The sequence below is a fragment of the Psammomys obesus genome, unplaced genomic scaffold (assembly GCF_907164565.1).
Source record: "Psammomys obesus unplaced genomic scaffold, mPsaObe1.curated_primary_1811, whole genome shotgun sequence".
Lineage (NCBI taxonomy): Eukaryota > Metazoa > Chordata > Mammalia > Rodentia > Muridae > Psammomys > Psammomys obesus.
The window spans coordinates 508,656-520,707 of NW_026594263.1; the positions used below are offsets into that span (position 1 = coordinate 508,656).

Below are 12,052 nucleotides of genomic sequence, written 5' to 3' on the forward strand. Positions count from 1 at the left end.
GATATTAAAAGCAGCAAGGGAAAAAGGCCAAGTAACATATGAAGGTAGACCTATCAGAATCACACCAGACTTCTCATCAGAAACTATGAAAGCCAGAAGGGCCTGGGCAAGCATCATGGAGACTCTAAGAGATCACAAATGTCAACCCAGACTACTATACCCTGCAAAGCTTTCAATCAACATAGATGGAGAAAACAAAATATTCCATGACAAAACTAAATTTACGCAATATCTATACAGCAAACCAACCCTACAGAAGATACTAGAAGGAAAACTCCAATCCAACGAAAACGAATTCACCCAAGAAAACAGGGCATACAGATAATGTCCCAACAAAAATGAAAAGAAAACAAGCAATGAAACAAGGTAAGATCATCGACTCCATTACACAAGGAACTAACATGCATTGGTCAATATTATCTATCAATATTAATGGACTCAACTCACCAATAAAAAGACACAGGCTAACAGAATGGTTACGGAAACAGGACCCAACATTCTGTTGCATCCAAGAAACACACCTATGCAACAAAGATAAACACTACCTCAGAGTAAAGGGCTGGAAAAATGTTTTTCAAGCAAATGGTTCCAGAAAACAAGCTGGAGTAGCCATCCTAATATCTAATAAAATAGACTTTCAACCCAAGTTAATCAAAAAAGATAAGGAGGGCCACTATATTCTCATCAAAGGAAAAATCCAACAAGAGGACATCACAATTTTGAATATCTATGCCCCAAATACAAGAGCACCTACATTCGTAAATGAAACAATATTAAAGCTTAAATCATACATTGATCCTAATACCTTAATAGTGGGAGACTTCAACACCCCACTCTCATCAAGGGACAGATCAACCAGACAGACACCAAATAGGGAAATGAAAGCACTCACAGAATCCCTAAATCAAATGGACCTAATAGATGTCTACAGATCTTTTCACCCAAACTCAAAAGAGTACACCTTCTTTTCAGCACCGCATGGAACCTTCTCCAAAATAGACCATATAGTTGGTCACAAAGCAAGCCTCAACAGATACAAAAGGATTGAAATAATCCCTTGTATACTATCTGACCACCATGGACTAAAGCTGGACATCAACAACAACAGAAACAACAAAAAGCCGACACGCACATGGAAACTGAACAACTTACTACTCAATGACAGCTGGGTCAAGGAAGAAATAAAGAAAGAAATTAAAGACTTTCTAGAATTCAATGAAAATGAAGGCACAACATACCCAAATTTATGGGACACATTGAAAGCAGTGCTCAGAGGAAAATTTATAGCACTAAGTGCCTACAAGAAGAAATCTGTAACATCACATACAAACAACTTAATGGCCCAACTGAAAAACCTAGAAAAAAAAGAAGCAGATACACCCAAGAGGAGCAGACGGCTGGAAATAATCAAACTAAGGGCAGAAATCAATCAATTAGAAACAAATAAAATTATCCAAAGAATCAATGAAACAAAAAGCTGGTTCTTTGAGAAAATCAACAAGATAGACAAATCCTTAGCCAAACTAACTAAAAAGCAGAGAGAAACCATACAAATCAGCAAAATCAGAAAGGAAAATGGGGACATAACTACAGACACTGAGGAAATCCAAACGATTATTAGGTCATACTACAAAAGCCTATATGGCACAAAATTTGAAAATCTAAATGAAATGGATAACTTTCTTGACAGATTCCATCTACCAAAATTAAGTCAAGATCAGGTAGAAAGACTGAATAGTCCTATATCTCCCAAGGAAATAGAAGCAGTCATTAACAGTCTCCCCTCCAAAAAAAGCCCTGGACCAGATGGCTTCAGCGCAGAATTCTACAAGACCTTCAAAGAAGTACTAACACCAATTCTCCACAAACTATTCCATAAAATAGAAACAGAAGGAACACCACCAAACTCATTCTATGAAGCCACAGTCACTTTGATACCTAAACCACACAAAGATCCAACAAAAAAAGAGAACTTCAGACCTATCTCTCTTATGAACATTGATGCAAAAATACTCAATAAAATACTTGCAAACCGAACCCAAGAACACATCAAAGATATCATCCACCATGACCAAGTAGGCTTCATCCCAGGAATGCAAGGGTGGTTCAACATACGGAAATCCATCAATGTAATCCACCACATAAACAAAATGAAGGAGAAAAACCACATGATCATCTCCTTAGATGCTGAAAAAGCATTTGACAAAGTCCAGCACCCATTTATGTTTAAAGTCTTGGAGAGATCAGGGATACAAGGCACATACCTAAAGATAGTAAAGGCAATATACAGCAAGCCTATAGCCAACATCAAACTCAATGGAGAGAAACTTAAATCAATCTCACTGAAATCAGGGACAAGACAAGGCTGCCCACTCTCTCCATATCTCTTTAATATTGTACTTGAAGTCCTAGCCAGAGCAATAAGACAACTAAAGGAGATCAAGGGGATACAAATCGGAAAGGAAGAGGTCAAAGTGTCACTATTTGCAGATGATATGATAGTATACATGAGCGACCCCAAAGATTCAACCAGAGAACTTCTTCAGCTGATAAACACCTTCAGCAAAGTGGCAGGATACAAAATCAACTCAAAAAAATCAGAGGCCCTCTTGTATACCAAAGACAAAAAGGCTGAGAAAGAAATTAGGGAAACAACACCCTTCACAATAGCCACTAACAACATAAAGTACCTTGGTGTGACTCTAACCAAGCAAGTGAAAGACCTATTTGAGAAAAACTTCAAGTCTTTGAAGAAAGAAATTGAAGAAGATCTCAGAAGATGGAAAGATCTCCCGTGCTCATGGATTGGTAGGATTAACATTGTGAAAATGGCCATCCTGCCAAAAGCAATCTACAGATTCAATGCAATTCCCATCAAAATACCAACTCAATTCTTTACAGACCTTGAAAAAAAGATTCTCAGCTTCATATGGAGAAACAAAAAACCCAGAATCTCCAAAACGATCCTGTACAACAACAGATCATCTGGAGGTATCTCCATTCCCGATCTCAAGCTGTACTACAGGGCAACAGTAATAAAAACTGCATGGTATTGGCATAGAAACAGAAAGGAGGATCAATGGAATCGCATAGAAGACCCAGAAATAAACCCACACACCTATGAATTCTCAATATTTGACAAAGAAGCCAAATCCATTCAATGGAAAAAAGACAGCATCTTCAACAAATGGTGCTGGACCAACTGGATGTCTACATGCAGAAAAATGAAAATAGATCCATATCTATCACCCTGCACAAAACTAAAGTCCAAGTGGATCAAGGACCTCAACATAAAACCAGATACTCTAAATCAGCTGGAAAAAAAAGTGGGAAACAGCCTAGAATTCATTGGCACAGGAGACAACTTCCTGAACAGAACACCAACAGCACAGGCTCTAAGAGCAACAATCAATAAATGGGACCTCATGAAACTGAAAAGCTTCTGTAAAGCAAAAGACACTGTCATCAAAACAAATAGACAGCCTACAGATTGGGAAAGAATCTTCACCAACCCTTTATCTGACAGAGGGCTAATATCAAGTATATATAAAGAACTAAAGAAGCAGAAAAGCAACAAACCAAGTAATCTACTTAAAAAATGGGGAACAGAGCTAAACAGAGAATTCTCGAAAGAGGAACGTCGAATGGCAGAGAAACACTTAAAGAAATGCTCAACCTCATTAGCCATTAGGGAAATGCAAATCAAAACGACCCTGAGATATCACCTTACACCCATCAGAATGGCCAAGATGAAAAACTCAAGTGATAGCACATGCTGGAGAGGTTGTGGAGAAAAGGGAACCCTCCTCCATTGCTGGTGGGAATGTAAACTGGTTCAACCACTCTGGAAGTCAATCTGGCGCTTTCTCAGACAACTAGGAGTAGTGCTACCTCAAGACCCAGCTATACCACTCCTAGGTATATACCCAAAATTTGCTCAAGTACACAACAAGGACATTTGTTCAACCATGTTCATAGCAGCTTTATTTGTAATAGCCAGAACTTGGAAACAACCCAGATGTCCATCAACGGAGGAATGGATACAGAAATTGTGGTATTTTTACACAATGGAATACTACTCAGCAATCAAAAAGGAAGAAATCATGAAATTTGCAGGCAAGTGGTGGGATCTAGAAAAGATCATTCTGAGTGAAGTATCCCAGAAGGAGAAAGACAAACTTGGTATATACTCGCTTATATAGACCTACAAGACATGATAAACATAATGAAATCTACACACCTAAAGAAGATAATCAAGAAAGTGGACACAGGCGAAGGTGATTAATCCTCATTTAGAAAGACAAATGGGATGTGCATTGAACTTATGACAGGAGTCTATCACAAAAGGCATCTGAAAGACTCTACCTAGCAGTGTTTCAAAGCAGACACTAAGACTCATAACCAAACCTGCAGAGTGCAGGGAATCATATGAAAGAAGGGAAGTTAGTATGATATGGAAAGGATAGGAGCTCCACAAGGACCAAATATATCTGGGCACAGGGTCTTTTCTGAGACTGACACTGAACCAAGGACCATCTATGGATATAACCTAGAACTTCTGCTCGGATGTGGCCTGTGGTAGCTCAGTAACCAAGTAGTTTTCCAAAGTAAGGTGAACACGGACTATTTCTAATAGGATCTCAAGGGCAGGCTGTTTGACCCCCACCCCAGGGGAGGAGCAGTCTGTTAGGCCACAGAGGAGGACTTTGCAGCCAGCCCTGAAGATACCTGATAAAACAGGGTCAGATGAAAGGGGAGGAGGTCCTCCCCTATCAGGGGACTTGGAAAGGGGCAGGGAGGAGACCAGGGAGGGAGTGTGGGGTTGGGGAGGGAATGAGGGAGCGGGATACAGCTGGGACACAGAGTTAACAAAATGTAACTAAAAAGAAAAAAAAAAAAAATCTCAGAAGAAGACAATGTAGCCACTCCTGATGAGACCTGATAGACTAGGATCAGAAGGAAGGAGAGGAGGACCTTCCTTATCAGTGGACTGAGAGAAGGACACAGGTGGGGAAGAGGGAGGGTGGGATTGGGACTGGAGAAGGGAGGGAGGTACAGGGGGCATACACAGTGAATAAACTGTAATTAATAAAAATAAAAATAATTTTAAAAATCTCAAAAAAAAATTGAGACTCTTTTATATATTTTTTTTATGTTTCAATAATTTTAATATGAATTTTTTTTACCTTTATTAATTACACTTTATTCATTTTGTATCCCCCCATAAGCCCCTCCCTCCTCCCTTCCCAATCCCACCCTCCCTCCCCTTTCTGCATGCATGCCACTCCCCAAGTCCACTGATAGGGGAGGTTCTCTAATGGAAATTTATGTAAGAAGTGGGAAATAATAAGAGCTGGAGGGGACGGGAACTCCACAAGGAGAGCAACAGAACAAGATAATTTGAACACAGGGAACTTCCCAGAGAATCATACTCCAACCAAGGACTATTCGTGGAGATGACCTGGAACCCCTGCACAGATGTAGCCCATGGCAATTCAGTGTCCAAGTGGGTTACATAGTAATGGGAAGAGGGACTGCCTCTGACATAATCTGATTGGCACTTCCCCCTGAGGGGGGAGCAGCCTTACCAGGCCACAGTAGAGGACAATGCAGCCACTTTTGATGAGAACTGATAGACTAAGATCAGAAAGAAGAGACTCTTTTATATTTTTTTAATAGTAAGCTTCACAACACAAGAACTGAGCAGTTATTACTCTATTCATTTTTTTATTACACTATTCTTAACGTCTATGCTAATCTAGTTTCCTCCCAGCATACATTCCAGAGATACCTGCACTTTGTAGCTTTTCCTGCTCCAGTCCCTCTCCTGGTCTCTACTGGGTATCTCCTGAGGTTGAATCCCCTCCCTCCTCTTCTGACTCCTCTGTCCCTAGCTTTCAGAAAGTCCAACCTCTTCTCTCTCCTGTTCAGCTATCAGCTGAGAGCTGCTTTATTGGCACACCAGAGAACAATTTGGGAGCAGTGTTTATACAACATTGAGACAGGAGCTTCTGAGAACAAAGATTGAAACCTGATATGGGTGAGTACAGAAATCGGCATTTGAGTCACACAATAACCTTATGCCTACGGGCACAATTATCAGAGACCCACTTGTTCACACATCCAGGGGTCTCATAACAGTATAAACTGAAAGCTATAATATATGTGCAGAGAACCTGTTGCAGACCCATGTAGGCACTGTGCATGCTGTTTCAGCGAGAGAGGTATTTTTAAATTAGAAAAAAATTAAAATAATTGCAAGTGTTCAAATATATACATACAAGTAGTGAAAGGAAGCACATATAGTGGCCAGAAAAGGCTGTTAGGCTTCCCAAAGCTGGAGCTACAGGTGTTTGGGGAATAGATGCCCAGCTTGTTAACATAGATGCCAGGATTTGAATCAGGTCTTTATTCCACTCCCCACCACATCCACCAGTCTGCTTTTTGTCTCTACAGTCTCTATAGGTTTGCCTATTTTAGACATAGAAACAAAATTGTACAATAAAGGTTTTGTAACTGGATTGCCCATAACAGAATATTTTCAAAGTTCACCCATATTATAGTATATAATTCCAATAATTCATGCCTTTTCATTGTTGAGTAATATTCCATCATACGAGTACCTGACATTTGTTTACCCTTTCATTAGTTACTGAATCCACAGGGCATTTCACCTTTTTTGCCATCATGGATAATACTACCATGCACATTTATATACAAATCATTCTCTCAATGTATATTTTGGAGTCTCCTGGTATTTATCAAGGAGAGGAATTCTTTCCCACTTGTGTATTTTATTACTTCCTGCTATTATCATTTGATATATTTTAGCTGAGGCATCAGAATTTATATTATACACTCACATGATAGTCACAACATAGGCTGATTCTTTCAACAGTGCAGTAGACAATATTTGTACAGTGGGTTGTAAATATAAGAAATAAGGGTGTCTGAGTGTACTTTTAGTGAAATTTAGGTTTTATATTAAAAACCTACATTTACCACACACAAGATCAAAAAATGTAATAAAAATATTTATAGAATCAACTGGGATACTAGGAACATTCCTTCTCCCCTCCATACAGAAAGATACTGTTTATTTGTGAAATAATTTGTTAAAAAATTGTCAACCCAGACTGTAAAATTCCTAGGCATTTACTTTGCTCATTGTTTTTGTTTGGAGTTAATGTTTTCACCTTATGCACAATAACTGATAGAAAGTTTAATTAATGCATTACATGAGAATAAAAAGAAATTAATGATTGTGATGATCACTTTGACCTCTAGTGATGGCTTCTACCAAAAAAGCTACTTCAGTGAAATGTTTGAGAAGCACAAAACACTAGTCCTCAACTTTCATTGTGTGTGTGTGTGTGTGTGTGTGTGTGTGTGTGTGTGTATTGTATGTGCATGAAGGCATGCACAGAAGCTAGAGGAGGAATCAGGTGTCCTGTTCTATCACTCTTTGGCTTATTCCTTTGAGACAAAGTCTCTCATTGAACCCAGCCAGCAAAGTCCAATATTCCCTCTGTCTCCATTCCTGACCCCAGACCTGGAATTATAGGTGTGAATGACTGCTCTAGTCTTTGTATTCAGATCCTCTTGGTTAATGCAGTAAATATTTACCACTGAGAAACCTCTCTAATCCTAAACATATTTTGTAATATGGAAGCCATTTCATGAATGTAAGGTACTCATGGGTATACTTGTTGGTGTTTGAAAAGTATGGCTGTTTAACAGCAAGTTCCCTTTCTAGCTGTAACTCCAAATTATACCTCAGGTTTTTTTTTACCCTTGTCAGAAATTACTAGAAATGTTAATGAACAATTACTAACAGAATCTTTTAAAAACAAGCAACCAAGCAACAAAACCCTCTTATGTTGGCAGACCTTACATTTTTAATAATGATGCCTGTGAGGGGCCTAATGGAAACATGTTTAATGGCTAGCAATTTATGGTAGTTTGATTTTCAAATATCCAATTCGCTTTAAATCAGTGCACCTACAACTTTGTCTTCCCACAAGTTACCTATGGACTTTGTTAAAATTTATGTTCTAGTTGAGCAAGTCTAGTCTAGGGTGAGGTTGATTTTCTCACTCCCAGGTGATCAGATGATGTTGGTTTGGTAGCCCCACTTGAAGTAACAAAGCTTTAAATGCTCATCCTCTAACAGTAATATATACATGTTTAATCTTACTGCACCCAAACCTACTACACACTCAAATCTCCCATAAACATAACTAGTGTGACTTCAGATAAGCCAGGAAATTTTGATTTGGGGTGTTTGTTCCCTCATACATTTTTTCATACATATTTGAGGTCACTATTTAGAAGAGCCAGTCATCTGGAGGACTGGTCTCTGGATAATACACCCACATGGCATATTAGTAGGTGGTTTAATATATTATAGCTCAGGAAAAAATGAATGAAAGCAAATAGATGAATGGGGAAGCTGTTAAATTGTATAGCATGATATGGTGTTACCCTAAACCACAGGAGGGTGTGGTGAGAGAGAGATACACACAGAGAGACATAAACTGTGGGGGTGGGGAGACAAGAAACAAGAGAAAGAAGTCTAAGCTTATTTCAAAGTTCTTAGCTTAAAATCTTGGTAAACAGTAATACTCCAAAGTAAGAGAATGCCAGGCTAGAGGAATTTTGGAGAAGTAAGTTTACTATTGGAACACTGTATTTATATCTATGGAACATACACATAGCCAATTCAGTGTTTGGGTTTGTAGTCACAAGTGCAGGTTTGGACCTCACTTTGCCATTTGTTTAACTGTAAGGTCTTGGGAAAGTAACAGAGTCTCTGAATCTGCATTTGTAAACATGCTCGCCAGCAGATTGAAACACTTCCTGAGTGGGGAGTGAGGACTGAAATAATTAAAGCAGTCACAATACACAGGGGATCAGCTCGAGAGGGCTGTCAGTAAGACTATAGCATGAATTTATTCCACAATTTCCCTTTTATAGGCAAAGCAAAAACAAGTCACCTCAATACAAGAAAGAAGTTCATGGCACTGCCAAACTTGTTTTCTAAAACTACTTCCCTATAGCACATATGGTCCAAGGTCACACAAACAAGTTTTAAGGAACTTGGTGAAACTTCCTCTTTTCTGTCTCAAGGTAAAGGCCAGGGTGAAAACATGTTTTTTGATGCTTTGTTAAGCAACTTGACAAACAAGCAGCTCTCTACATAAACATAAGAAAAAAAGCATAGGCTTATTGATGAACATGACATACTATACATTAAGTGACAGGACAATACCAGCAGGGATGTTCAAGATCATTTGTAATCCCTAAGTTAGAGTAACATGCACAATTGATCAGTGATTAGAATAGCATACTATTTTAAATATGTTTTTAAAGAAACAATTATTTGCAAAGACTTGAAGTAGATTATGATCAAGATAAAATTTTATATAAAACATAATTCAATTTGAAAAAAAATGTTTCTTTATATAATCAGTGAAGTTTTTTTTTTTTTTAAACAAAAGCAAGATATCAAATTGCCCTGCTGTGTACACATGATCTTACAATGGAGCGTCTTGGTACAGCTGGCTGGGTTCAGAGTAGGGGGAAAGGAACCATATGATTCTGATGCACCTTGCCATAACTATAGTCATAAGGTTACTGAATGACATTGGAGGCTGAAACTGTGCAAATGAAGGAAGACAAGAGGTATATGCATTTGCTGCACTTATTGACCTTTCATTATGACAAAAAGGAGACATGACATACCTTTAATACTCTTTCAGACTTTCCCCTGGGAAACACATCCTGTCTAGGCTCTTGGTCCTAGAGTCTAGGATTGTCTCTTCCATACTCTGAAAAGAGCTGCTTTGACTACCTACTATCTTTTGATGGTAGAGAATCACACATTGTCCTGGTCTGGGGTTTTATTTTGTTGTTGCTGTTGTTTGGGGGGAGGGGTGTTGTTTGTAGTGTTTTTCATCCAAAACAACAACAACAACAAAAACCAAACAAAACAAAAAAAAAAACATTCTTGTGACATACACCTGCTTCAAAAGAAATGGCCCACATCTTGGAAGATTTAACCTGGAGACACTCCCTCTATCTCATAATTTCAGCCACATGGCCATATTTCTTCATTTTAGATACCTTGACAACTTGTCTGACCCTTTCTATGAATTCTTTCTGTAAGCCTGTTTTCACTCTCGTTATATTCTTTAGCTGCAGGGATTGAATCATCTTAACAAAAAATAAAATAACAACAATGACAAAAAAACAATAAAACAGCCCCCAAATAATTCCACACAGCAGACCTCTTTCATCTTAGTGTATAAGCATCTGTGCAACATTGCCAAGATATTAGGAAATGAAGGCTGCCCTACAAACGATTTTTTTCTTGGAACAGCTTTCGAAAAAGAAAATACCTTCATAAGTAGTTTAGGTACCTAAAATGTTGGGCTAGTGATGTTCCATCCTTTTTAAGAGTAGTTAAATAAACAGAGGCAGCAAGGGGGGAGGGAGTTCCCAAGTGAATGTGGGGGAGAGATGTTTTCTGAGATTTGTATTCTTCTGTAAAGAGCGGAAAGATTTTAATTTAGGCAAGACTTTTGAACAGTGAATCTTATGGGTAAGTCACTTCATTTGCTAGTGCTCTCCATTGATTAGCGAGAGAAGCAGAGGATCTACTTTGAAAGATTTCTGTGAGTTTTACCTGAGAGATCACCTAGTTGGAACTAATTAAATGGAAGTTAATTAAATTGCAGGCCCTGCTTCCTGAATGGGCCATTACTCAAAAATGCTGAAAACTTTGTTTTCAACAAATTAACACTCTCACTGTATATATTAAAAAAAAAAAAAAACTAACTAAGCGCACTGCTGTCATACCTGGAGTTAGCTTATTTGACGAAAAAAAGTTTTAACTTTTCGCGGACAAACCTCACCTAACTGGTAGCGGGACCGTTTGGAAGGTGCCCCCCGACTTGCCCAACTCTTACCCCCGTGCATTGTGGGAAATGTAGTCTTGAGCCATAGTCAACGGTCACAGGAAAAAGGAAAGAAAACTACAACTCCCAAGAGGCGTCAAAGCGGGACTATTTCCTAGTCTGGCGGTTGCCCCGTGGGAGGGAGTTGGCACTCTCTCTGCCTACGTGGGAGAGAAGGCAGTGTTGGGGGAAGTGTGGAAACCCTCCGGAGGCGCTGCTGCCGAAGGAAAATTTGGTGGGAGGAGGAGGACGGGGTAAAGACAGGCTGGGAGGGGAGAAGTAAGGAGGACAAATAGGTCGCCTCTCCCGAGTTGGCACAAAGTTCTTTTTCGAGATGTGGCTGAAGCCCGAGGAAGTGCTGTTGAAAAATGCGCTGAAGCTGTGGCTGATGGAAAGATCCAACGAGTACTTTGTCCTGCAAAGGCGTCGGGGCTACCAGGAAGAAGGCGGAGGAGGTCTTGCTGGTAAGTGTGGCCAACAGTTGTGGCCAGCTGCACCTGCGTTAGGTGTGTGTCCACTGTCACTTAGAAGGTGGCCAGGTAAACAGTTATTCCTTGCTGCTGGCCGCCTCTTCCTAAACCCGCGGCTACTTACTGGGGATTCTGCTCCTTCCACCACCTTTCAGAGAGTCGCGACTGTCTTGCACCGGACTAGCACTTGTCCTTTGGGTCAGCCCGGGATGGGAGAAGCTAAGGAGGGTTCCAGTACCCGATGGGTCGTTTTCCATGGGGGAGGGGCTGATGGCCTGTGTGTCAGATAGACTAGTCTGGTTGAGACCAGCCTTGAGAGCCGGTTCGCGATTGTGGGCTTAACTTTTTCCCGAAACCTATACAAAATAATCACCACCTGGGGCATGAGGGCAAGTGTGTGTGGTACCTTGTGAGGACATGGGAATCCTAGGAGAATGAGGTGCCCAGTCATACCTTGCAAGAGAGGCTTCAAATGAGATTTGGGTCAGAGCATGGGATGCCATATGAAGGGGAAGTGGAAGAGTTGCCCTCAGAATTACTCACGTCTACTAATTTTGCATCTTTCAAGATGTGTGTGTGTGTGTGTGTGTGTGTGTGTGTGTGTGTGTGTGTGTGTGTGTGTGT

The 12,052-nt window shown here is 39.8% G+C and overlaps 1 protein-coding gene across 1 annotated transcript in view; it reads left to right on the forward strand.

Moving 5' to 3' along the window:
• The first annotated feature begins 11,150 nt into the window (after nt 1-11,150).
• Tbc1d8b (TBC1 domain family member 8B) overlaps nt 11,151-12,052 on the forward strand; it is a 113,307-nt gene continuing 112,405 nt past the window's right edge. The window contains exon 1 of the mRNA XM_055618378.1: nt 11,151-11,422. Within this exon, the coding sequence (XP_055474353.1) occupies nt 11,293-11,422 (130 nt within the window). The 5' untranslated portion in view covers nt 11,151-11,292. The remainder of the gene's footprint in view (nt 11,423-12,052) is intronic.